Genomic DNA, 27,481 nt, shown 5'->3' on the forward strand with positions numbered 1-27,481 from the left:
AATGTCTCCTTTGGCCATTTGCCCACAGCAGAGTCACAATACAAAGTGCCACGAATGTCTGGGTCTGCTCAGCAAACACGGCTCTCTGGGATAGCAGGAGGCTGGGGGGCAGGATTGAGGGGCATCGGCCGAGCCGTGGGGGAGGACACCAGGATGATGACAGCAGACGTACATCAAACTGTTACGACGGGAACTTGGCCGCACTCCTCCACACATTAATAGTCACCTTGCTGCCCAGGCTCGGGGCTGGACACCGCTTTGTTGCCACTGCCTGGCTCACGTTTACTGTGCACGATATATGGGTGAAATTCAGCCCTGGCATAAGCGGCTGCACAGCAGAGTTGTGCCCAATTGCACCTGCCGGGAATCTGGCCCCATGTCAGCTGTCAGCTCTGCTCTTCCAACCTCCTGGGGCTCCTCAGGGTCAGAGGCGTCCCAGAAGGGGCCAAGCAGCTGCAGAGTTCGTGGATGGGCAGGCCAAAGCCAGTCCCGCTCTGCTGATGGCCCAGGACTAGCAACGACAGCAGGGCAGCTGGAGTTGTGGGGAGAGCTGTTAAGGAGCGTTGGGTTGATGTGGGAATGGAGAACAGGTGCCTCAGCCCCAGGTTGGGAGAAGGGGCAGGGGAGCCAGAGAGCGGGTTGTACTTAGGGGGTGAGCAAGCTGGGGAATGGGCACTGGGAGGAGGGAAGGGCCGGAAGCAGCAGCAGAAGAGCTGGATTAACCCAAAGCCATCTGGGGTTTGGAGCTGAGGCCCCCATGGCTCATGTGGGATCAGAACCACCTTGCTGTAGGGGCAGGGAAGGGGAGGGGAGACATGGCCAGAATGGCGCGGGATGGAGACAAATGACAGGAGAGACGCAGGAAGGGACCAATGGAGTTTATCAGGTGAAAGCGGCTCATTTCTGCACCAACCTCCCTCTTCTCCTGCCCCCATGCTTCCCCTCACCCTGGACTGTGTCACTCCTGCTTCCTAGCAGGCACCCACGGGGGTGCCGTAGACCTCGACCTCACACAGGGTGAGATACTCCTCCCTGTCCGGGATGGTGATGGTGACGTAACGGCCCTCCATCCCTTTACAGGAGATGTTGCTGAGGGATCCTGGTGCGGTGTCGGTGATGGTCCCGCAGCTGCAAAGAGCAGAAGACAAGAGCGAGAGGCTGAGATTAGGGAGCACAGGCGAGTTGGCAGCAGGACTGACGACCCTTTAACTCTGAGCCTGCAGAGCCCAATGCACGGAGTGAATGACAGACTGTAAGAGACGGTGTGTCCCTCTTCCCGTCACAACCCAACTCCGACTAGAAATAGGGTACGCATTTCATCAGTCAGGGTCATTAACTGAGGGAGCAGATAACCGAGGACACGGTGGATTCTCCTTCCCTTGGAGTCTTTAAATCAAGACTAGACAACTGTCTAATAGATACACTGCAGCTCATACTGAAATGATGGGCTCAGCATAGAATCACTCTGTGAAGTTTTCTGACCAGTGTGATACTGGAGGTCAGACTAAGTGATCGGAAAGGTCCCTTCAGGTCTTAGAAATCTATGGATCCTAGGAAAATCAGTTCCTGTTGACTTGGATGAGATAATTCTACACGAGGAGCAGCTCTGAGGGCAGAGAGAGAACATGCAGGGGGGCCTGGAGAGGTCGCTGTGCTCAGCGACATGCGGTTCCCTTCCAGCTAGGAGCTGAGAGCACCGCCAGCCCAGCGCCCCCAGCCCCAGGCAGCTCCAAAGGGAATAGACCTCGCCCTGGCCCCAGTGGCAATGAGACCCAACCCCTGTGACTGAGCTGGGAGGAGTCATCTCATTCCAGAGCATGGGAAAGCAACTCACATGGGGTCGTCCTTGCCATGGCCAGCCTTGGAGTCTCCCACGTGGATCTGGGCCCCCTTGATTCTCTCCCCACAGCTGTCCTCCCTGTTCTTCACGATCACCGTGGAGACAGAATGCCGACAGTCCAAGTCCACGTTCCACCACGGCTCTGTCTCCTGCTTGGTGTGGGTGCAGGAGTCATCGTCCAAAATCCCATCGCATTTTCCATCCACGGCGTTCCCGGCCCCGGCTTTTACAGGCCCGTATTCCTTGAGACTGGAGGACTGAGTGGCCGGGCGTCCCAGCGCCAAGTTCTGAGCTGGAATCAAAGGGCGGGAAGAGGGGAAGTGGGACATGCCCATCGTTAGGGTACAGGGGCGCCCGAACAAGGAGGGGGCAGGGAACATGGCTCTCCCATTTTTTACTGGCCATAAGGACTAGCAACGGGGGGAGGGGACGAAGTCTTGGGGGGGAAAGAGGCGGTGCAGGAGCAGGGACTCGGGGGAAGGGGTGGCATGAGGGTGGGGTCTTGGTTCAGCTGCTGGTGGCCCCCCCACACACACAGTTAGGAAGCTTCCGCCGCCTCTGCTAGGGGGGCTCTAGACACCCTTTATCCCACACGGAGCCAGAGCCATGTCCCAGCAGCGACACACAAACCAGCCTCTGCATGAGAGCCAGGTTCCTAGTGGGAGCCATCGCCCCAGGGGACAGGAGTGACAGCAGGTGAGCGCTGGGTTCTCAGCCCCCCCACATCCCATACCCAGCTGGAGCTGGTCCCCCCAAGGCAGAGATGGGGCAAGATGTTCAGATGGAACCTCCCCCCTCTGCCCCTGCCAGCTGGAGCCCCTGCCCAGGTCAGCGGTGGGAAGGGAAGAGTGTCCCAGGGTTTCTGCTGTCTCACTAGGCAGAGGTTGGGGCAGAAGGGAATGGGGTAGAACATAAAAGGGAATAAGTTTCCATTCACATTGTGCCAGCTCCTTACCCACTGGTGATAGGGGACAGCCCTGAGCTATGACCTCAACCTCACACAGAGTGAGAATCCCCCTCCTGCCTGGGATGATGATGGTGACGTAGCGGCCCTTCAGCCCGTTGCAGGAGATGGTGCTGACGGATCCCAGTCTGGTGTCGGTGATGGTCCCGCACCTAAAAACAGAGCAGAAGCCAAGAAGACAAAACAAGATAGATGTATTCAAGTCAACAGGGCCTGATGAAATTCATCCTAGAGTTCTTAAGCAATCTCAGAACTATTAACGATTTGTTCAAGAACTTATGGAGGAAGGGTAAGGTCCCAGAGGAATGAAAAAGGATAAACATAGAACCTCTCTCTAAAAAGGGAAACAAGGAGGACGTCAGGAATTCTAGATCAATCAGCCCAACTTCCATACCTGGAACGAGACAGGAAGAAATTATTGAACAAGTTTGTTCAAACCTAGAGGATAACAAAGTTATATTTTGTAGCCAGCATGGATTTGTTGAGAGCAAATCATGCCAAACTATCTAATTTCCTTCTTTGACATTGGTCTAGTACACAGGGGAAGTGGCAGATGTGATATATCTGGACTTCAGTGTGGCTTTTGACACAGTCCCATGTGACATTCTCACAAGCAAACTAGGGAAATGTGATCTAGAGGAAATTACTAGAAGGTGGGTGCACAACTGGTTGGAAAACCATACTCAATGAGTAGTTATTAATGTCAAACTGAGGGATGTTTCTCGGGGTTTCCCATAAGGGTCGTTCTGTTTTGAGTACTGTTCAATATTTTTATTAAGGACTTTGATGATGGAGTGGAGAGTGTGCTTATAAGATTTATGGGTGACACCAAGTTGGGAGGGAGCGCAAGCACTTTGGGGGAAAGGATTTGAATTCAAAATAACCTTGATACATTTGAGAACTGGTCTGAAATCAACAAGATTCAATTCAATAAAGACAAGGGCAAAGTACTGCCCGTAGGAAGGAAAAATCAAATGCACCACCACAAAAGGGGGCTTAGCTGGAGTACTGCTGGACAGGATCTGGAGTATCACGGATCCCAAACTGAATAGGACGTAAGAGTGTGATTTCATTGCAAAAAAAAGCAAATGTCATTCTAGGATGTATCAACAAAAGTGTTGTACGCAAGACATGGGAGGTAATTGTCCTGCTCTATTCAGGACTGGTGAGGCCTCAGCAGGAATACTGTATCTAGGGTCCTTCGGGTTTGGGTTTTATTTTGTTTAATTTTTCCCAGGTATTTATCTATGTTTATTATAACAACAAAAACAGGTGAAAAAGCGATGGAAAAAACTTAACTTTTCTGGATAAATATGGAGGTTTATTTTGGTGGATGGAAGGACTGGGGGAAAAAGGATGCAGTAGATGAATGCTTGGATGAACAGAATTCAACGTGGTTTGCTGCAGAACTAAAAGAGAACTCAAAACACAAGGCCACCTCCGAGTTTAAGAAAACAAGACCTCTCTGATCCGCAAATAAAACTTTTCATTTGAAAAAAACAGGGTTACTGTTGTCAACGTAGAGCTCTGACCCTATCAATACTGACATTTAATGATTGGGCCACACCATTTGCAGCGCATACACTCAACTTCATCCTTTTCTTCTATTGGTTTTTTTTTAAACTTTTGAATATTTCCTTGTATTCTGAAACGTATTCTGATACAGATTTTCGTTTTCTTCCCATTTTAGTGTCAAATCTTTAAACCGCTATCTGCTAATAGCTTGAAATGTGTACGTCGTGGGTGTGAGATTCATCAGTACGTTCAGATGCGCATGCCCTTCAGAGCTTGCGTGCGTGCCTGTTTATTAGGTGTATCTTCTCGACTAATACAGAGCCTTACTTCAACAGGCAGCTTTGTGTTACCGTCATACCTAGCAGTCACACAATGGATTGTATTTTCCTAATAAAACAAGGGTTTTTTATATACTTGAATGATACAAAAGTAAGGAGAAAAATCGGATAAAAATGGATAATGCTTTTTATAAAACCCACGATTTCTTCGGTAAAAATCAGTTTAAACTAAAAATAAAGGGGCTTAACTATATTGAATTCTGGGCACTGCACTTTAAGAAAGATGTGGACAAATTGGAGAAAGTCCAGCGGACAGTAACAAAAATGATGAGATGTTTAGACAACCTGACCTCTGAGGAAAGGCTGAAAGAACAGGGTGTGTTTAGTCTAGAGACGAGAAGGCTGATGGGGGTCATGATAACAGTCTTCAGACAGGACCCAGGTTGTGTCCCAGGGTAGCAGGCCCCTGAGGAGGTCAGGCACCCAGCCTCCCCGTGACAAGCTCTGCTAAGGAGAAGGAGCCAACCCAGATCCACCTGTGAGCAGTTAATTCCCTAGGTGGCTGGGTGTCCGTCAATTAGTTAAGGAAATCCTGGGCCTAATAAAGGGTTATGAGGGCTCAGTCAGGACACACAGATCACAGAGGAAGCTCCTGAGGAGAAGGGCTTCTCAGGGGAGCTGGTTAGGGAGCGCCCCAGGAAAGGGAACCTAGGAAAGGTGTCCTGGATGGAAGAGATGCTAAAAGCGGGGAAATGCCAAGTCTGGAGGGAAAGCTGGTCATAGAGAAGGCACCTTTCCAGCCAATGGCAGGTGCTCCAGGTCGCAGAGGAACTACACGTCCTGCAGAGAAGAGCTGCAGTGATTTGACCTCATGGGGGCTGAATCCAGAGAGGGAACCCTTCCAAGGTGATGGCAGGAGGGCTGACTCCAGAGCAGGAACCCAGGTTGAGTGAGCCTTACAGGCAGGACCAGATTTCCAATTATGCACAGTAGACATGTGCCATGGGGCTCCGGCATTCAAGGGTACCCAAGGTTGCCAAGTATGCGATTTTCTACCCAATTGGGCTATTTTTCGCTGTCAGTTGCCAGGCTATTTTTAGTAGTTGCGAGTTGTGGTATTTTGGGCTTTTTGCTGCCCTGCTGACGCTGGCCACACTGCTCAGGAGTTCTCAAGAGGAAGGGAGCCTCTCAATCTGCACCATCCACTGCCAAGATGCCCCACACACCACCGGTCTCATGTCGTGCCCTCTCCCCTTAGGTGACGTTTTCAGCATGCACAGAATTCTTGCCCGAGAGAAGTAGAATTTATTTGTTCTGCAGAAAATGTGCTCCAGTTCCACCATTCACCCTCCAGGGGTCGCTGTGGCTCCAGAACACCCTGAGCCGGCTGAGGCTGACTGGTCTGGCGGGTGGCAGCAAAAAGCTGGCAGGCAGGTGACGGGGGGGGCCTTTTTTTCTCAGGTGACAAGTCACCGCAGCCTCCTTGGAGCCAGGTTAGGAGGCAGAGGGGGGCACACAGGGCTGCTGGTAGGGGGGTTCCAGGGCCACGTGGGGAGGGAGGAGGGGCGCTGAAGATGCTGTGCCTAGGGGCACGTAAGGTGTAAATCTTGCCCTGCTTACAGGTAAGGAGCCTGGATGAAGGAGATGGATGGAGTCAAGCGGGGCAGACAGGCGAAGGTTTACTCCCCTCCTCCCTCATCTAGGATTCGTGGGGATGAACGCTGGCTTGTGTACCGTGGTTTGGCCTTTGGTTAAATAAATTAGACCCCTGATGGGGCACTAATGTTCACTACATCCAGCCCTCACTGAATTCCCTGAAAGCCCACAAAGGGAAACAGAGGCAAGGACACAACCACAGTTCCGCACTCGGACTGTAAGAGGCGCTCCTGGGGCATGTGACCAGCAGACCAGGTTGTTACAAAGAGATCGGCGATCAATTGCTCTCCATGTCCACCAACAGTAGGACAAGAAGTAATCTCCTTAGTTTGGAGCAAGGAAGACTTAGATTAAATGTTAGGAAAACCTTTCTGACTATAAGGACAGTTCAGTATTGGAATAGGTCACTAAGAGAGGTTGTGGGATCCCTGTCACTGGAGGGGATTAAGAAGAGGTTACACTAACCCCTGCCAGGGATGCTCTAGGCCAGGGGTAGTCAATAGGTGGACCGCAGGCCAAATCTGGACCACCAGACACTTTTGAACACACCCCAGAAATCTTTTTATCGCCTTATTAGCATCATTTGTTTATTATTTTCTCTGGAGTCTGTATCTTGACTATACCTTGACCAGGAATTTTGGAGCTTGACAAAAAATAATTGACTACCCCGGTCTAGGTATATTTGGTCCTGCCTCAGCATTGGGGGACTCACTAGATGTCCTCTTGAGATCCCTTCCTGCCCTACATCTCTGTGTATCTATACAGGGCGAAGGGAACACTGTAAGAGATGCTGCCTGCCCTACTCCCCATCACAACCCAATTCAGACAAGAAATAAGGTTCACTGTTTTATCAGTCCGGGCCATTTACCACTGGAGCAAATGACTGAGGGACTCGGTGGATTCTCCTTCCCTTGAAGTCTTTATATCAACATTGGACATCTGTCTAACCAATGCACTATACCTCACAGAGAAATTGTGGGCTCAGTGCAGAATCCCTGTGTGAGATTTTCTGGCCCGTGCAATACAGGAGGTCAGACTAGATGATTGGAAAGGTCCTTTCAGGCCTTAGAAATCTATGGATTTCAGAAAAATCTGTTCCTGTTGCCTTGGATGTGATGATCCTACCTGGGCAGGAGCTGTGAGGGCAGAGAGAGAACACGCAGGGGCCTGGAGGGATTGTTCTACCCTGGATTGCCCTGCAGCGGTCGCTGTGCTCAGTGACATGCGGTTCCCTTCCAGCCAGGAGCTGAGAGCACCACCAGCCCAGCGCCCCCAGCCCCAGGCAGCTCCAAAGGGAATAGACCTCGCCCTGGCCCCAGTGGCAATGAGACCCAACCCCTGTGACTGAGCTGGGAGGAGTCATCTCATTCCAGAGCATGGGAAAGCAACTCACATGGGGTCGTCCTTGCCATGGCCAGCCTTGGAGTCTCCCACGTGGTTCTGGGCCCCCTTGATTCTCTCCCCACAGCAGTCCTCCCTGTTCTTCACCATCACCGCGGAGACAGACCGAGGACTGCCCAAGTCCACCCTCCACCACGGCTCTGTCTCGCAGGTCGGTGTGGGTGCAGGAGCCATTGTCCCAAATCCCATTGTGGTTTCCATCCACGGCCTTTTCAGCCCTAGCTTTTTCAGGTCCGTAATTCTTGTATGTGGAGGACTGAGTGGCCAGGCACCGCAGCGCCAAGTTCCAAGCTGGAATCAGAGGGTGAGAAGAGGGGAGGTGGGACGTGCCCATCGCTAGGGGGGCTCCAGACCCCTTTATCCCACACGGAGCTGGAGCCAGAGCCATGTCACAGCAGTGACACACAAACCAGCCACTGCATGAGAGCCAGGTTCACAGTGGGAGCCATGGCCCCAGGGGACGGGAGTGACAGCAGGTGAGCGCTGGGTTCTCAGCCCAGGCTGAGCCCCTCTCAGCCCCCCACGTCCCATACCCAGCTGGAGCTGCTCCCCAAGGCAGGAATGGGGCAAGATGTTCAGATGGCGCCTCCCCCGTCTGCCCCTGCCAGCTGGAGCCCCTGCCCAGGTCAGTGGTGGGAAGGGAAGAGTCTCCCAGGGTTTCTGCTGTCTCACTCGGCAGAGGCTGGGACCAAAGGGAATGGGGTAGAACATAAAAGGGAAGAAGTTTCCATTCAAGCTGTGCCAGCTCCTTACCCCCTGGTTGTGCGGTGCATTCCTGAGACACTCCAGTCCCTGCCAGGATCCCGATCACCATTAGTAGATGCCAGAGAAACTCCATTCTTGCACTGTCAACATAGAAGAGCACATGAATATTTTATTCAGAATAAACTACAGCCATAGCAAGTTTCAGATGAGCAGCTCATACATGCAGTGGGAGTTCTGCTGGAGGAGAAGGTATTTGTATTATTTGTATGTGTAGAGGCTTGTAGGGGCTTTGTGCTGGGAGAGAAGCTGAGTCCTGATTAGGGGGCGGGGCTTCTCTGACTCGGGGTCCTATAAAGGGAGCCAGTCAGCCAGACAGGCCGTGGCATAGGAGCCAGCAAACAGAGCTGTAAACGGGAGTTTCAGTGGAGTTTGGATTGTTGGGGGTTTGTTTTCGCTGTGGGTGGTGGCGTTTTGGTGGGGTTTGTGTTTCCCAGACTAACAGGGTTTAGGTGGGAAGGCGATGACAGACACAGAGGCAGCAGTGGGAGTGACCCATGTCGTGGAAGACACAATGAGGATGACTGGATGTGGAAGCTGCGGCATGTACGTGATCCTGGAGGGGGCACCTGGTAAGAGTTTTGTCTGCATGAAATGCCGCCTGATAGAGCTGATGGAGGAAAAGATCCGAGGATTGGAGATGCAGGTGGAAAGCCTGGTTGAGTTTAGAAGGGGGTTCGAGCAGATTGTGGAGCAAAGACATGAGGCAGCTGAAGGGAAAAGCTCAGACTTGCAGATGGAAGCAGGACTGAGGAATTCTGAGGGGAGACTGCTGGGTGAGGAAAGTGGACAATGAAAGTATGTGACTAAAAGAACCAGGCAGAGGAACAGACGGGCTAGTGAAGGAGAAATAGAGCTCAAGAATAGGTTTGCAGAGTTGGAAAATGAAGAAGGGGCTCAGCAGGTGGCCACTAAAGGTGGAAGGGCAAGGAAGAAGAGAAGAGCGGCTAGTCCTGTAGGAAAAGGGGAAGAGTCAATGGAGACTACACCAAATATGAGCCCCAGGAGGATACAGGACGGGTTGAAGAGGATTACAAGGGAGAATAGGAATGGAAAGAACTTGCAGCCAGAGGTAACAGGGGATAGACCGGAGAATCGCACCGTCACCAGGAAAAGGCAGGTCTACGTGATCCGGGACTCCTTACTGAGAAGAATAGACAGGCCTATAACCAGAGCTGATCCAGAGAACAGAAGGGTGCTGTCTTCCAGGTGCTAAGATACGGGATGTGGACCTGAGGCTGAAGAGGATCCTAACAGGAGCCGGAAAGAATCCACTGATTGTCCTTCAGGTGGGAACAAATGATACGGCTAGATTCTCGCTGGAAAGTATCAAGGGAGACTATGCCAGGCTGGGGAAGACGCTTAAGGAAATTGAGGCTCAGGTCCTCTTCAGTGGGATTCTGCCTGTTCCTAGAGAAGGACAACAAAGGTGTGACAAGATTATGATGATCAACAGATGGCTTAGGCAGTGGTGCTATAAGGAGGGCTTTGGGATGTATGGCCACTGGGAGGCATTTATGGACAGAGGACAGTTCTCTTGGGATGGACTTCATCTGAGTAGGGAAGGAAATAGACTTCTAGGATGGAGGCTGGCACAACTGATTAAGAGAGCTTTAAACTAGGAATTTGGGGGAGATGGTTGAGAGATGTCCAGGTAATCTTCACGCCCGATTTTAGCATTCAGAGGGAAGAAAACAAAAGTAAGAAAGGGTACAGCCATGGTAGGAGAATGGACATAAGGAGGAAGGGCAGTGTGGATACCAGTCTAATAGGTCATACTGGCTGTAGAATGACGTGCCTAATCGGGTAAAGAATTTGAGTGAGGCCAAACAGCAAAAATTAAGATGTTTGTACACCAATGTGAGGAGCCTAGGTAACAAAATGGAGGAACTAGAGTTACTGGTGCAGGAAGCAAGTAATAATAATCGGGCTCAGATTTTCCTAGATGCGATAGCTGATGGATTCCTTCATCAAGTAGTTGCTGAACCTACTAGAGGGGATGCCATTTTAGATTTGGTTTTAGTGAGTAGTGAGGACCTCATAGAAGAAATCAGAGAGGTGATTAAGAAAAAGCAGAAAGCTTACAAGGAGTGGAAGATGGGAGGGATCAGCAAGGAAAGTTACCTTATTGAGGTTAGAACATGTAGGGATAAAGTGAGAAAGGCCAAAAACCATGTAGAGTTGGACCTTGCAAAGGAAATTAAAACCAATAGTAAAAGGTTCTATAGCCATGTAAATAAGAAGAAAACAAAGAAAGAAGAAGTGGGACCGCTAAACACTGAGGCTGGAGTGGAGGTTAAGGATAATCTAGGCATGGCCCAATATCTAAACAAATACTTTGCCTCAGTTTTTAATGAGGCTAATGAGGAGCTTAGAGATAATGGCAGGATGACAAATGGGAATGAGGATATGGAGGTAGATATTACCACATTTGAGATAGAAACCAAAGTCAAGCAGCTTAATGGGACTAAATCGGGGGGGCCCAGATAATCTTCATCCAAGAATATTAAAGGAACTGGCACATGAAATTGCAAGCCCATTAGCAAGAATTTTTAATGAATCTGTAAACTCAGGGGTTGTACCGTATGACTGGAGAATTGCTAACATAGTTCCTATCTTTAAGAAAGGAAAAAAAAAGTGATCCGGGTAACTACAGGCCTGTTAGTTTGACATCTGTAGTATGCAAGGTCTTGGAAAAAATGTTGAAGGAGAAAGTAGTTAAGGACATTGAGGTCAATGGTAAATGGGACAAAATACGACATGGTTTTACAAAAGGTAGATCGTGCCAAACCAACCTGATCTCCTTCTTTGAGACAGTAACAGATTTTTTAGACAAAGGAAATGCAGTGAATCTAATTTACCTCGATTTCAGTAAGGCGTTTGATACTGTGCAACATGGGGAATTATTAGTTAAATTGGAAAAGATGGGGATCAATATGAAAATTGAAAGGAATTGGTTAAAGGGGAGACTACAGCGGGTCCTACTGAAAGGTGAACTGTCAGGCCGGAGGGAGGTTACTAGTGGCATTCCTCAGGGGTCGGTTTTGGGACCAATCTTATTGAATCTTTTTATTACTGACCTTGGCACAAAAAGCGGGAGTGTGCTAATAAAGTCTGTGGATGACACAAAGCTGGGAGGTATTGCCAATACAGAGAAGGACCAGGATATCATATGGGAAGATCTGGATGACCTTGTAAACTGGAGTAATAGTAATAGGATGAAATTTAATAGTGAAAAGTGCGAACTCATGCATTTAGGGATTAATAACAAGAATTTTTGTTATAAACTGGGGACTCATCAGCTGGAAGTAATGGAGGAGGAGAAGGACCTTGGACTATTGGTTGATCACAGGATGACTATGAGCTGCCAATGTGATATGGCCGTGAAAAAAGCTAATGCGCTCTTGGGATGCATCAGGCGACGTATTTCCTGTAAAGATAAGGAGGTGTTAGTACCGTTATACAAGGCACTGGTGAGCCCTCACCTGGAATACTGTGTGCAGTTCTGGTCTCCCACGTTTAAGAAGGATGAATTCAAACTGGAACAGGTACAGAGAAGGGCTACTAGGATGATCCGAGGAATGGAAAATTTGTCTTATGAAACGAGACTCAAGGAGCTTGGCTTGTTTAGCCTAACCAAAAGAAGGTTGAGGGGAGACATGATTGCTTTCTATAAATATATCAGAGGGATAAATACTAGGGAGGGAGAGAAATTATTTAAGCTCCGTACCAATGTGGACGCAAGAACAAATGGATATAAACTGGCCATCAGGAAGTTTAGACTTGAAATTAGATGAAGGTTTCAAACCATCAGAGGAGTGAAGTTCTGGAACAGCCTTCCAAGGGGAGCAGTGGGGGCAAAAGACATATCTGGCTTCAAGACTAAGCTTGATAAGTTTATGGAGGGGATGATAGGATGGGATAGCCTAATTCTGGCATTTAATTGATCTTTGACTATTAGCGGTAAAGATGTCCAAGGGCCTGTGATGGGCTGTTAGATGGGTGGGATCTGAGTTACTACAGAGAATTCTTTCCTGTGTGTCTGGCTGGTGAGTCTTGCCCACATGCTCAGGGTTCAGCTGATCGCCATATTTGGGGTCAGGAAGGAATTTTCCTCTAGGGCAGATTGGAAGAGGCCCTGGGGGGTTATCGCCTTCCTCTGCAGAGTGGGGCACGGGTCACTTGCTGGAGGATTCTCTGCACCTTGAAGTCTTTAAACCATGATTTGAGGACTTCAATAGCTCAGACATAGGTTAGGGGTTTATTACAGGAGTGGGTGGGTGAGATTCTGTGGCCTGCGTTGTGCAGGAGGTCAGACTAGACGAACATAATGGTCCCTTCTGACCTTCAGGTCTATGCATCTTATTCCAAGACACACCCTGCTATTGTCCTCCTCTTCAGATTCATTGCCATTTGCTGCAGAAAGAGCATTTGCATGACTTGGCTTTCCTTCTCCTCTGGAGGTGCTGCAGGCCCAGGATGAAAGGAAGGGCAACTTGAAATGGAGCCCTAAGCTCATCCCCAGGCTGAGCTTTTCCTGATGTGTTTAAAGGAGGAGTTTCCTCTCATGGCCCATCTCCTGTGACATTTGCAGTGAAACCAGCCCTCTGGATTGGAGGCTCGTCTCGTGCCAGCTGACTGGGCTGATTCTGATCCCACAGCAGGGGAGACCAAGGTGAGTGACGGGTGAACTTGAGTGACTGGTATTAAATGAGGATATTGATATAACAACCATCCCAGAAACTTGGTGGAAATGATGATAACCAATGGCACATGGTCTTACTAGGGTACAAAATATATTGGAATGACAGAGTAGGCCATGCTGGTATGGGAGTGGCCCTATATGTGAAAAAGCAGAGTGTTAAATATAGTAAAAATTTTAAATGATTTTTAAATGATTTTAAATGATTCTCAAGCTGTGCCATAGAATCTTTATGGATAGAAATTCCCTGCTTGAATAACAAGAACATATCAGTAGGAATATCCTACCGATCACCTGTCCAGGACGGTGATTGCGAAATGCTTCTTGAGATTTCAACTAACCCCATGTTGCCTGAGTACATGTCACTGCAGCCCCGCAACCCATTTGCTGCTTTCTGCCCCCGCCCCCCGCACTGTAGCCCCAAGACCGGAGAAGCTCTGCTCCCCCGCCACAGCAGAGAGTGAGAGCGTCACCAGACCTGGGGCCTAAGCGAGGGTCCAGGCACTGGGGCTTCCCCAGCCCCACTGCCCAATGCTTTTGCCAGGGCTTCAGGCTTCCGCTACCCCATGGCAGATTTCTACTGGGGTGGGGTGCCTATTTTTCCAGGCCCCCCCAGTTGGCCGAGGCCCCTAGGCATAGGCCCTGCAGGTCCATTGGATAATCCACCATTGGGCACAGCTGGAGCACCTAGCTCATTTCAGCATCTAATGGAGAAAGCTGTGGGAGATATGAACTTGCTGCAGGTATTGGTCAATATGGTGACCTGATTCTATGCGGGAGAAGTCTGAAGGAGCATGAAGAAAGCCTCCTGGACACATTAGACCAGCTTGAAGCCTATGGACTGTCTTTTCCCAAAAGGTTAGCAGGTGAACAAGGGCTTAGGAGGAAAGCATGACAGTCAAACAAAAGGACCAATAGAAATGGACAGAGGTGAAGAGACGGGTTTGGGAATAAGAGTATTGCCCTCCCCTACTGCTTTTGGATTGACCAGGGCGGTACGGACATTTACTGTATCCAATGGCCCATTTACTTGCAATCATGACACGCTCCATCACTGGGTCCCTAGGTGTGGTGGACGGTGGGGACCTTGGTTTGGCCTTCCCTTTCTCCCCCTGCAATGGATGGCTATTACGGGGTCCCTGTATGTTCTGGAACTGAAAGGTCATTAACATAGTTTTAATGTGACGGTGAGAGTATTTGGGTTTTATTCAAATTCTTATTTTTTCTTTGTTTACAGGTGCTAATTTTTGCTCCAGTCAGCTTTCTTTGGGCAGACTGTGAGAATTTTATTTAACAGCTTCTTCCTGATTTTATTTAACTTTTCCTGGTTATGGCCTGGATTTTGTTTGGGCCACTGAGCTTCTTCACAAAGGCGACTCAGTGTTTCCGTAGGCATGCCCCCTTGTAGCAGCTGCTTTAAATCTGCCCATGTAGGTTTATAACAGTTTATAACAATTTGCAATTCCTCTTTGAATTTAACAGGGTCCTCTCTTATTTTTGGGAAAATTTTTAAGTAAATTTTACAATTCCGTAGCAGACCAAGGTGCATGGGCAGACACCGAGGTCTCATGACTTGAAGCACCAATGCCCGGGAATTGGCGCAAGGGGAACATTTCCTCAGTACGAGGAGTCACTGTCTGAGGGGTGAATGTAAGGGGCTTCTGTTGCTTAATATTTCTTGCCAGCTTAGTTGGATTTAAATTCTTTGCCAATTTTCTTTTTATCTCTTTTAACTGTGTTGTAAGTTTCTCCTGGGAGTCCTTGAGACTCCTTATTTGAGATTCACGGCACCATTTTTCTGTTTCTCCATACCAATCAAAATATGTTTCCATTTGGCTTGGTCTGACATGGTTGGCAAGAAGGGCGCCCCGGAGGTGCACAATCTTGTCAAGGTCGAAACTTCCCTCTACGGGAAACTGAAAACTGGAATTGTCTCTTGAGTACTAATTCCATTTTTTCAAAAACTTGCAAGTAGAGGGACTGTAATTAACATATATGTAATAGGCTGGGGTACCTTTTGGCGGGACAATGCTCCATTTAGACTCACCGGCCCCCATTCTGATGAACTAAACTATTACTGCACAGACACAGACAAAACACAAACCGTGTGCCCTTTTGGCAAGGTGGTGATTCTACACTGCCCCACTTTTTCTGGCGAGGTGATCGGTCTCCCAGTAGCCTTCCTGGTCCAGTCCCAGTACCTTTCTGTCGAGGCGGAGGCCACCATGGACCACCAGCTCGCAGTACCTGGAGAACTTTCACTCAGGTCACTCACACCGGGAAGGCTTGTTTAGCGCGTCCACCACTGTCCTACGGCCCCGCTCCACAAAGAGTGTCTGCTGATGCCGCTTACTCTTGCTTCAGTTGAGGCTTTCAGACCAGTCAGTGGCTCATCTCTCAACCGCCCCAGGCGGGAGCCAGACACAGAGGAGGAAAGAGGGTGCTGGAGCAGACCGTCCAAGGATGGAAGGGATGGGGTCACACATTCCTAGACCTGGACAGTCCCCTCTCCGGTCATGCTATGCAGAGAGAAACCGCCAGGGTCAGGGTCGTACTTTGACCCTTCTCGGTGCGGCCACAGGGCGTGCGTTAGAAACAACTCTGGTCACGGACCATCTGGCCTTGCAGAGTGCTCTGGGCGTCTTCCTGTGACCCTCACTCACTCAACTCTTTCACACCGGCACACAAACCCAGGCCAGAGGCCTAACCAGCCACCTAGTGGCTCTTCCTGGGGAACTAAACCAGAGTCAGACAAACATAGAACGAAAGGGCATCAGGCGTGTCTGGCAACAGAAATAGTTCTTAGATCCAGCGCGTAATTCACCCAACCCAGAGCCTACGGGCAGTCCTCCACTGGAACCCCAATAGAGATTTAAAAGGTCTCTCACCTTTCAGATGGCTGGCCGGTGTCCAGTGGGGAATGGTCCATGGTCCTCCAGTCCTGGTGATTCGTCGTGGATCCCGGACAAACCCTCAAATTGTGGTGGAAAATTAACCACATGTTGTGTTTGAAATCAGAAATCGCCTGAGGCTCATATCTTTATTCAAGTATACGTATACAGGGAGACGGGTTTCAGAATAGCAGCCATGTTAGTTTGTATTCGCAAAAAGAAAAGGAGTACTTGTGGCACCTTAGAGACTAACCAATTTATCTGAGCATAAGCTTTAGTCTTTAAGGTGCCACAAGTACTCCTTTTCTTTTTGCATATACAGGGAGAGTGAGCCATAGCTGCTCTGCATAAGCAGAAAATACAGGAGTTTATATAGCTGAAAACCACAATTTGTTAAGCACATTTCCTTTAACAGCATTTTTCTTATTTGGCATATAGTGCAAGCTCTAACAACAGCTTTCTTTATTTGGGATATAGCAAAACAAGCTTTTCCTGTTATTGACAGGCTGTTCTTCGCAGTTAACGGGTCTTTCCTAATTTCTAGCTGTTAGGGTTACATTTCTTAAACTGTGCTGTTGTAACTACCCCACAATGGAATTTTCCTCAGCCTCTTCTTATGCTTTTACACACTGTGACAGGGTCAGGCCAGATGGCTACAGGAGAGTGATAGAAGGCAGATGTATTAGCCCCAGGTTAAGTAGGTCCCCTTTCCCTGGGTAAGGTAACAGGGAAGGTTCCAGAACAATCAGGAACCTTCTGGAGACAATTAAGACTGACAGGCTGATTAGAACACCTGCAGCCAATCAAGAAGCTGCTAGAATCAATTAAGGCAGGCTAATCAGGGCACCTGGGTTTAAGAAGGAGCTCACTTCAGTTCGTGGCATGCGTGTGAGGAGCTGGGAGCAAGAGGCACTAGGAGCTGAGAGTGAGAACGCGGACTGTTGGAGGACTGAGGAGTACAAGCGTTATCAGACACCAGGAGGAAGGTCCTGTGGTGAGGATAAAGAAGATGTTGGGAGGAGGCCATGGGGAAGTAGCCCAGGGAGTTGTAGCTGTTGCACAGCTGTTCCAGGAGGCGCTCTAAACAGCTGCATTCCACAGGGCCCTGGGCTGGAACCCAGAGTAGAGGGCAGGCCCGGGTTCCCCCAAACCTCCCAACTCCTGGTCAGACACTGGAGGAGTTGACCTGGACTGTGGGTTCATGAAAATGGCCAAACTGAGGGCTCCTGTGAAGCTCCAAGGCGAGCAAATCCGCCAATAAGCGCAAGACCCCACCAAGGTAGACGAGGAACTTTGTCACAACACACAGTTAGCTTGACCAAAGTTTTAGGCCTACTTGGGAAGTTTAGGCCTACTGGGTTTTCCTCCACAGGACTAAAGCTGACAACTGAGAGATAGCCGTTCTGCAGAATGTCCATCATGTGGTTGGGACACATAGTATCACAGGAGGGTGTAAGTACAGCCCCTGATAAAGTAGAGGCTCTTGCTACACGGCCCTGCCTGCCAAATGACAGAGAGCTCAGGCCCTTTCTAGGATTTAGTGGCTACTACCACAGATTCATGAAGAATGACACTGCTATTACATGCCCAGGGAATGACCTCAGCAGCGGATACCCGTCCAGCAACAAGAAATGGAAATACAAGACAAAACCTAAAAAGTCCACAAGGCCTCCTGAACAGGAACGTCACCATCCCATGCAACCTTTTGGGAAGTGATGGGCTGAGAGGCATGTATCCGTATGGAGCTCAGTTCCAGGTGTGGACAGACAACGACCCATTAGTTTAGGTGTTGACAAGTGCTGAGCTAGATGATATGGGGTGGGCATGGATGGCTGCATTGGCTAGCTATGAGTTCAGCATCCAGTGTGGATTGGAGAGAAGCCATATCGATGCTGATGCACGATCCTTTGTCATCCAGGAGCTCCAGAGCTGGCTGTAGCTCTGGCTGATGGAATAAGAACAATCTGCCTAATTTGAATACAAGTTCGACTCCAACTGTCTGTAACCCTTCTGCCAGGTGGCTAACACAGCAGTAAGTGGATCAATACATGTAGTGTATTTACCTCTTGAGAGCCATCAAACTGCACAGTGAAATGGCAAATTGGCAGGGGAGTTGTCTTCATCCGGTTCTTCAATTAGATTTTGAAATTGTCTGTGACTGAATGCATTTGAGAGAATGAATTTCACAATGTGCAAGACAGGTTTCATGATGTGATCAAATTTGAGATTTTTAGATACCAGTTGCTCCCGATGAATAATACAGTGAAATGTCCAAAATTTGGGAAAGCTCTCGTCAGACTTACACAGCCCTACTAATCCATTCACAGATCCCCACATGGACGGAGCTCTGACAATTGCAATGGCAGTGAGCTTCTGTAAAGGCAAGTGGCTTTTTGCAACTACCAACATCAACGCCTCCTTTAGATCTCGTCCACGAGTTCTGTCCTTTAGTGACACGAAATTGAGGAGTTCTTCCCTTACAACTCAGGTGTCAGACACAGTGCAGACAAATACCGATAATAAGGTTTATCCTGTGCATGGCACAACTCATCCAAAGTGATGCTCAAAAACTCACACTGCTGAAGTTGCAAGTGCAGTTGCGATTCGATGTCACTGTTCAGGTCGGAGATTCTGCGTTCTATTGTGCGGTGTGAAAGCTATAGGCCAGAAATTTTCTTCTGTAGATTCTTGTTCTCTGGTGACAGGATTGAAATCACATCAGTGAGGCACATTTTTATAAGCTCTCCTTCAGAGTAGGGCTTTTTCACGTGGGCTATGTGCCAGGCCACATAAGAGGAGCCTAATGTTACAGTCTGTGATCGGTTGGCAAATCTGGTGAAGACCTGGGCTTCTACGTCTGTTTGGTTTTTCAAAGTTTTCATTTTTAAAGTGCAGAGTTCAGAACCTTGTGGGAATTCTTGATCCATATGTGCATGGCTCGAAGCGAAATGACGCTGCAGGTTTGAAGATTTGAACTGAGAGATACACGTCTGGCAAAGAAGACACATGGCCTTACCATGACGTTCAACAAAAAAATACTTATTCTCCCACTCCTGTTGGAAGCCTCAATTTTCATCTGTGTATTTTCTTTTCTGTTTGCATTTACGTTCCATTGTTAGATGGTGTAAGAAAATTTTTGATTAAAATTTTCCACACCAGCTAGTCACCGTATGTTTTATTCAAGGAGACACTGGTGCTGGCCAGGGGGTGCTGGACCCCTGGCACTGTCCCAGGCCCTGCCCCCACTCCACCCTTTTCCCCAAGTGCCCACCCCCACCTCTGCCCCGCCTCTTCCCGCCCCCTCCCCGAGGGAGCCATGTCCTCGTTCCTCCCCCTCCCCCCCGCCGAGCCTCCTGCACATCGCAAAACAGCTGATTGTGGCGGGCAGGAGGCACAGGGAGGGAGGAGGAGGTGGTGCTGGGGGAGGGAGTGGGAGGCTGTGCACCACGTCCTCACTCCTCTCCCTCCCCCCAGAGCCTCCTCAATGCCAGGGCTAGGACTATAACAGGGTTTAAAAGAGAACTAGATAAATTTGTGGAGGTTAAGTCCATTAATGGCTATTAGCCAGGATGGGCAAGGAATGGTGTCCTAGCCTCTGTTTGTCAGAGGGTGGAGATGGATGGCAGGAGAGAGATCATTAGATTATTACGTGTTAGGTTCACTCCCTCTGGGGCACCTGGCATTGGCCACTGTCGGTTGACAGGATACTGGGCTGGCTGGACCTTTGGTCTGACCCAGTCTGGCTGTTCTTATGGTTTTAAAAGGGCCGGCTGACTCCACTATTGACAGTGTCTGTCATTTCTGTCAGACCCCTTTTTTCAAGAACAACAGCAGTTTGAGAGGGGTCAGTTCCTGGCCTTTATGTGAGTCCTTAGACTAGGGGGCCTTTCCTGATGGCATAATACAGTTGCCTTTGCTGCCTTTGATCACACTTAGTCCCATTGTTCAGGAAATGGGGGAGTAGCATGAGTCCTGATCATATTACCCTAAAGCTGCTGCTTCCTGGAGCCTTTCATCCTCCTCCTATTTCATTAATATGCTTTCCCTTGAAAATAGTTGTAAAGTGGAATCGGATTGTAGAGCACTTTGAAATAGCTGCTGTCAGGGCAAAACTTCTAGGAAGAGCCTGTGAGAATACAACTCCTGCGCCACCACCCCATTCTCAGAAAACTGGCAAGGGCAGGAGTTGAGCTCACAGTTCATGGTGAAGTGACATGAGGTAATGACGCACGCCTGGGTGGTGGAAGCGGAGTGGATTAAGATTTATTGGGGCCCTGGGCACAAAGAACATTAGAGCCCCCCACCCCAGGGCATCGCCCCCTGTTCTTACACTGCCCCCAAGGCCACGCCACCTGGCTGGAATCTGGGGCCATGGTAAGAGCTGCGCAGGGAGCCCTGGACCCTCCATCTGCCCAGGGAAGTGCTCCCTGGTGACCCTGGTGGGCAGGGACACTGACCAGAGGCTGCTCTTGGGCACCCTGGTCCCCTGCCCAGGGCAGGTGAAGGGCCATGGGCTCCCCACAGCTGCCCGGGCTCCCTGGGTGGCTTTTACCACAGCCTACGACAGTGGTCCTCAAACTGTGGGGTGCACACAGTGGGGGACACAGGAACATTTTGGGGGGGGTGCAGTAGGGCCTGGGTCAGCCATCATGGGGGTGGGGAGGCAGGACCACCCTGCCCTGCTCCGGCTTCACCCCAGCTGTACCTCCAGCCCCGCTCCCAGCAATGGCCCCGCTCCCAGCCCTCGACCATGACCCCCGTCTTCTGCTCCCAGCTCTGGCCCCGGCTCCCGGGGGGGCACTACTGAAAAAGTAACAATACATCCTGTTTTGGCCCCAGACATCCTAACTTTTTTGTCAAAACTGGGCATTTGTCCCATTTGCTTGTCAACTGATCACCAGTTGGCAAGAGCAAATGGTACAAATGCCCAATCTTGCCAAAAGGGGCTCAGGGTGGGCAGACACGCCTTGGGACTCAGCAAGGTGTGCAGGGACCTGCCTGTGGACAGAACTCTGAGGTTTTTCCAGGCCATGTGGTGGACAGCTTGTCTTTGGGACAAAGAAAGACAGACCACATGGCAAGAGACTATAAAAGGCTGCTGCAGCTCCTCCGTCTGGTCTTCAGTCCTGCTTCCTACCTCTGGAGGGACATTGCTACACTGAAGCTTTGATCCAAGGACTGAAAGACCCATCCCAGCTGTGGATGGACTCCAGAGACTTGATTTGAACCTGCAGTTTATTCTATCACTGCTGCAAGCCTGAACCAAGAACTTTGCCATCACTATATGTCATTGATTCTATTTAACCCATTCTAGCTCTCATCTCTATCCATTTCCTTTTATGAATAAACCTTTAGATTTTAGTTTCTAAAGGACTGGCAACAGCATGATTTGTGGGTAAGATCTGATTTGTATATTGACCTGGGTCTGGGGCTTGGTCCTTTGGGATAGAGAGAACCTTTTTCTTTTACTGGGGTATTGGTTTTCATAACCATTTGTCCCCATAACGAGGGGAACTGGTGGTGATATTGGGAAACTGGAGTGTCTAAGGGAATTGCTTGTGTGACTTGTGGTTAGCCAGTGGGGTAAAACCAAAGTCTTCTCTGTTTGGCTGGTTTGGTTTGCCTTGGTGTGCACAGAAACCCCAGCCTGGGGCTGTAACCGCCCTGCTTGAAGCAATTTGTCCTGAATTGGCACTCTCAGTTGGGTCCCGCCAGAACCAGCATTGTTACAGGGGCATCGCTCAGAGAGAGCTGGGTTACAGTTGAATTGACTTTAACTTTGCATGTCATGGTTTAAGTTTAGCCACTCTTCATATCCTGGAAGAGCAAGCAGCAGCACCGGGCAAACTTAATTGTGCATGAACAAACATTGCAGGGAGTAAAAATATACACTGCCACGTCCTATGTGCCTAGTCAGTCTGCAGCAGAGCCAGGGCCAGCTAGTTTTCTTTTTTTAATCCGTACTCTAATTATGATACTTTAACTATTCTAATGTGGGAGAAAACTCCCCTCAGCAATGTGTCAGGCGTTTCCTGGACACACTTGGTCACATGCCTCTCCTCTGAACTCTGAGACAGCACCCAGAGCCTGAGGAGCTGGGAGACTGACCTGCCTGCTAGCTCAGAAGGACTCTGCTACGCACAGACACAGGGCCCTGCGACAGCAGCCCAGCTGAGCCAGAGTTGAGCACTCTGCAATGTGGCTGGGTGCAGCTTGCACCAGTCTAACCATTAACAAGAATATCAAACCCTGGAGCTTGCACGAGATGGACAAGAGCCTTGTAACGGCATGGGCCTAGTAACCGACAGCCCCGCTCCTCCCTTCCCAGGGCTCCAGCACAGGGCCCAGTCTGAACACCGCCTCTCTCAGCAGGGTGGAGTGAGTGTGGTGCAGGGGCAGGAGAAGGAGACACATTCAGTAAACAAACGTTTTAATTTCAGATCCCAGAGGCTGGAGTGTGAGCGCAGCACCGAGCCTGCGCCTGATTGTTGCAGCATCCCTGGCTCCCTAAGGCAGCTCTGGGGAAAGCAAGGAGTGTAGGCCATCCAGGGGGCGGGAAAGGAGAAGATCTTAGATGTTGGTTACAGTTGCGGAGACACCCACAGGGAAATGCGGAGCCTCTGCAATTCCTGAGGGCTCCAGCAGGAGGTGCAGGCACTCAGTGTCTTAGGATTTGGCCCTGTGATGTTTCATATGTTTCATTGGGCTCCTTCAATGTCCACTAGGAGTGCAAATTAATACACCTGCTCGAGACCCCTGCAAGTCGAGCCAGGGAGATTCTCAGCTGTCCATCCCTTAGCCTGGCCCACTCACAGTGAATCCCTGTAGAGGCCAGGCATGTCTCCTTCAGCTCCCGCCAGGAGGCACATTCAGGACGTAGAGCACAGAGGTGAAGGAGAGGAAGAGGAAGCAGCAGAAGCTGGATGCAAAGCCCAGCCAGTCCACGATGCTCCCCACAAAGCTGCTGAATGCCAGCTTGCCCAGCACTTCCAGGGTGGCCAGGAAACTGTAATGAGTGGCCTGCAAAGGGCAGACACGCACCAGCATGAGGGGTGGCAAACACAAAGAGAGCCACTTATGCTGTCAAACAGAGGGACCCAGGTAGCCCAGATAGCGCCTAAACCCTGCCCAGCCGAGGGCTGCACGAAAGGGCCAGGAGCCCCAGAAAGCACCTGACTGTCATTCCCTTCAGCAGCTTGGAGCCAAGCCTCATCTCCAAGGCTGCAGGGTGGCCTGTGACCTTGGGCAACTCAACTCCCTTTTCTGTGCCTGAGTTCCCCATCTGCCCAGTGCAGATAATGCTTCCCTCGGGGTGCATTCACGTCTGGGAGGGCCATACAGAGACTCAGATCTCAGGGCTCTTCACTAATACTGATGAGTGAACCGTCTCAGCTGCCTGCTGACACTGGTGGATCCTACATTAACATCCCCAGTGTGCAGACAGGGAGGCAGATGTGCCCATTGATTCTAGTCCCCCTTGGGCCACATTTCCAGAGGTGCTGGTTGCAGGGTACCTGTATGCTGCCATCCGCCCTCTGCGTGCACTGCATCATGATGCTGAAAGCCAGGGTGGTGATCAGCCCTCCAATGAAGTGCTGGACACAGATACTCAGGATCGCAGCCCCTATGCATACAGCAGGACATGGCAACGGGGGAGTAATGCGGGTGACCAGTTCAGGGTTGGAGAGAGGCATGGCACAAGTGCAGGACTGGGAGCAGCGTCTCCAGATTTCTGCTCCCAGTTCTGACGCTGATACTCTCTGTGGCCATGTACAAGTCACTGGACCTCTCAGAAAGAGCTGGGCAGAAAACGGGGTCCCCCCCCCCCCCCGCGCATGAAAACTTCTGTGAAAAAACTAAATTGTTTTCATCTAAATTTCATAGAAAAGTTCAATTTTCTGGTGAAATATTTTAGTCCCAAAGTAAAATATTTCCATTTGGAAATGCTAACAAAATGCCACCTGGGAGGTGGAGTTTGGATGCCTCAGACTCCCATTCTCCTCTATAGGCTGGGCTTCCATATTGAACTACATTTCCCAAGATGCTCCATGGTCTTCCCTCTTGGAGGGAGAACAGGGTGCCTCATGAGTGTCCCTGGACGTGCTGCATCATGGAGGATATAGTTCAGCCTTAAAGCCCGGCAGCAGATCCAAACTGAAATGTTCTGGTGGGTTTGGTTTGACTAAATCAAAATTTTCCATGGAAAGCAAAAACCCGTTGCCCAAAATATTGTATAGTTGAAAACCCAGTTTTCCATCAAAACACAGTTCTGAGGGAAAATTTCTGACCAGCCCTACACTGCCTCTCGGTTCTCTTTCCCTTCACCCCATATCAACAAGGAGCTCTCTTATGCTCAGCTGGGTGGTGCTCACCTTTGAAGAGAGAGACTCCATCATCGTAGATGAAGACCAAAAAGGTCTGTAAGTTCAGGCTGCAGAAGCGGAGCAGTAAGAGAGCCTTCAGCAGAGACAGTGGCTGCCTGGAAAGACGACACAAACCCAACACAGAGATGGTTAAGGAAGCCAGTGCAGCAGAACACTGCAGGCAGAAGAAGAGCAAGCAGAACAGAAGGGGAGGGATTGTGTTTGGTCCCTCCCCATTTGATTGAGCAGAAGGATCATGAATCAGACACAGCAGCTGGGCCCAAGAGCAATCAAAACAGCACCAGACATCTCACTGATCTCTCCTGCCACACATGCCTCTCCCAACCCACGTACAAACCAGCCTTTTTCACCCCATACAAGAAGGGAGGTGGCAGAGCCCCATTCTACACTTAACCTCTGCTTGGACATCAGCTGGCCACCCAGTGAGGAACCTGTGATGGAGAAGACCATGGCTACCACTCCATTCCAGAAGCCAAGTTGCTGGGTGGAGAATCCATGGTCCAGCAGGAAGAGTGGGAACATGGTGGTGGTGCCTTGCTCACCTGCAAGGGAAAAGGACACAATCAGGTGAACCACAGCCAAGTCTATGCTCTATCAGACTCTTCCCTGCATGCAGGGGTGTCCAACAGCACAACAGGGAGTTTTAATGGCTCTGCTCGATCCCTAACCCAGCCCTGGCGGGTGACCCTGTCTAGATTTACAGCTGTTACATCCAATAGCTCCTTTCCACCTGCAGCCCTGCTGAGTGCTCCACTCTAAACGCTCCTTTCCTTAGAGGAATCCCAGCCCTCACCGGGCAGGCACTCACCAAGCTTGTAGAGAAGGACAAAGCCGGTGGTCCAAAGGGTGCCCGGCACACGGAGGAGCTCCTGGAGAATTCTCCAAGGGTTGAAGGTTCTTGTCCGGGGCTGGCCATCCTGGGAAGGCCGTCCTAGCGTGAGCTGCAGTTCCGGAGCACTCCACACATACAGTATGGCCAGAAGATAAATGATGGCCAGAAGCAAGAAGAGAACCCCCCAGCCCAATAGGTGCATCAAGGTCAGGAGGCCTCCTCCTGCCAGCATGGAGCCCAGTTTGTAAGCCACCACTTGGATGGTGTTGCCGTACCCTATCTCGTCCTGCCACAGGAGCCCAATGGCTACTCCGTCCACTGCGATGTCCTGGACAGAAGCAAAGAAGTTCATGAGCAGCAGCATGGCAGCGACGGGCAGGAAGTTGGTCTCTGGCGACATAGTGGCACATGCTAGGCAGGCCAGCACTAGTCCTGACATGCTGAGCACCAGCCAGGTCTGCTTGGTGCGGTACTGATCCACTAAAGGAGCCCACAGCATCTTGAGGATCCAGGGCAGGTAGAGCATTTTGGCCAGGCTGATCTTGCTGAAGGAGAGGCCCACACTGCGGAGATAGATGGGCAGCAGGCCGGACTGTAGCCCATATGGCATCCCTTGGACGAAGTACAGGCCTCCCAACAGCACATACTTAGAGTTCATCCTTCAGCCCCAGGCCGAGGGCTCACACAGGAGAAGATCTGGGGGAGATCCGCTGAGCTGTGGGGAACACAAACAGACAGACATTACATTGGGCTCAGCAAGGGGAGAGGCCCAGCACAGCAGGGGTTAAGGCATGGGCCTCGGCCTCAGCTTGGGAATTCAGGGTGTATGTACGAGGAGTAGGAGAGGGGGCACCAGCTTGGCTGCACTGGGCCAGGCCCTGGCGTCACCTGATGCCATGGTAACAGAGAGACCATGTAGCCACTGCTGTCAAACTGACAGCCACACCCCAGTGCTGCCATGGCAACACCCCCAATGATACAGCTAGGGCCTGATGCCATGGTGACAGCCACACCCCAGCGCTGCCATGGCAACACCCCCAATGATACAGCTAGGGCCTGATGCCACGGTGACAGCCACACCCCATCGCTGCCATGGCAACACCCCCAATGATACAGCTAGGGCCTGATGCCATGGTGACAGCCACACCCCAGCGCTGCCATGGCAACACCCCCAATGATACAGCTAGGGCCTGATGCCACGGTGACAGCCACACCCCAGCGCTGCCATGGCAACACCCCCAATGATACAGCTAGGGCCTGATGCCACGGTGACAGCCACACCCCAGCGCTGCCATGGCAACACCCCCAATGATACAGCTAGGGCCTGATGCCACGGTGACAGCCACACCCCAGCGCTGCCATGGCAACACCCCCAATGATACAGCTAGGGCCTGATACCACGGTGACAGTCGCCACGATGACAGCGCCACTTACTGTGACCATACAGACAAGACGTCAGACCCCCCCCCCAGCCCAGTGAACGCCCCCGCTGCCGCTCCGGGGCGGGGCTGCGAGGGGCTGGCGGCTCCTGGGGGGGGGGGGGTAGGGCCGTAGGGGGAAGAGAAACTCTGGGGTCTGCAGCAGCGCCTGGGTCCTCCACAGCCACGGAGAACGCGGAAGTGCCGGCTAGAGGGGCCGCCTTTCCCGCGGCGACCCAGCCACGCCCCCTGTCTGGCTGTGCCAGGCGGCTCGGAGGGTCCCGTCTGGGCTGCTGCTCGTTGGTATCGGGTGGTGGTGGGCCCTTCTAGCATGCCTCTCGCTCTTCTCTATGGCTGCGGAGGACCGACCGTGGCGTTGCCGTGCTGGGCCGGCTGCCTCTGACCCCGCCCCTCCCTGGATAGGCCCCTCCCTGGGGGCCGGGCCAGAGGCTGCCTGGCAGCGGGGCTGGGGGCCCCTGGCGCCAGCTCTGCTCCACTCCAGCTGGGCCCAGGCCACATCCCTGGCCCTGGGGGGGGGGCACCCCCTGAACCCCCCCTGCCACCCTCCTAGAGCAGCACCCCCACCCCTGCACTGCCCCACACAGGGCTCATGCCCCCTCCCCCCAGGAGCCCCGCTGCCCAGACTGCCCCCTCTCCTGGCTCCTGCACCCCCACACCCCCTCCCCACACCCCAACCCCCAGCGTCGCACCCAAGAGCGCAGAGCTCATGGCCCCCCCGCCTGCGCCAGGTCCCACCTTCACCAGCGCCCCAGCCTGTAGCACGAACCAGCCACATTCCTCCCCCCAAGCCGGCACCAGCACCTGCTACGGCATGCCA

At 51.1% G+C, this 27,481-nt stretch overlaps 2 protein-coding genes across 5 annotated transcripts; both read right to left on the reverse strand.

Moving 5' to 3' along the window:
* Positions 1 to 971: 971 nt before the first annotated feature.
* Positions 972 to 7,744, reverse strand: LOC142071258 (fucolectin-like). Its single transcript, XM_075126162.1, has 4 exons — positions 7,647 to 7,744; positions 2,841 to 2,956; positions 1,835 to 2,132; positions 972 to 1,128 (listed from the first exon to the last, which is right to left on the reverse strand). The coding sequence occupies exons 1-4, from the start codon at positions 7,742 to 7,744 to the stop codon at positions 972 to 974; spliced, it is 669 nt and encodes a 222-aa protein (XP_074982263.1).
* SLC33A2 (solute carrier family 33 member 2) lies at positions 7,653 to 26,922 on the reverse strand. Of its 4 annotated transcripts, XR_012666843.1 has the most exons (8): positions 26,660 to 26,914; positions 25,202 to 25,940; positions 24,788 to 24,935; positions 24,382 to 24,488; positions 23,524 to 23,633; positions 16,007 to 16,090; positions 8,408 to 8,499; positions 7,653 to 7,945 (listed from the first exon to the last, which is right to left on the reverse strand). XR_012666843.1 is itself a non-coding variant. In XM_075124882.1 (6 exons), exons 2-6 carry the CDS (start codon positions 25,881 to 25,883, stop codon positions 18,667 to 18,669), a joined length of 1,380 nt encoding a protein of 459 aa, XP_074980983.1. In that variant the 5' UTR covers positions 25,884 to 25,940; positions 26,660 to 26,922; the 3' UTR covers positions 16,097 to 18,666. The 4 variants fall into 4 exon arrangements, 3 of the variants coding, with proteins under 3 accessions (XP_074980983.1, XP_074980985.1, XP_074980984.1); XM_075124882.1 differs by lacking the exons at positions 7,653 to 7,945; positions 8,408 to 8,499; positions 16,007 to 16,090 and adding an exon at positions 16,097 to 18,999 and having other exon boundaries at positions 26,660 to 26,922; XM_075124883.1 differs by lacking the exons at positions 7,653 to 7,945; positions 8,408 to 8,499; positions 16,007 to 16,090 and adding an exon at positions 22,423 to 23,029 and having other exon boundaries at positions 26,660 to 26,911.
* Positions 26,923 to 27,481: the final 559 nt, after the last annotated feature.

The sequence above is a fragment of the Caretta caretta genome, chromosome 2 (genome assembly GCF_965140235.1).
Source record: "Caretta caretta isolate rCarCar2 chromosome 2, rCarCar1.hap1, whole genome shotgun sequence".
Lineage (NCBI taxonomy): Eukaryota > Metazoa > Chordata > Testudines > Cheloniidae > Caretta > Caretta caretta.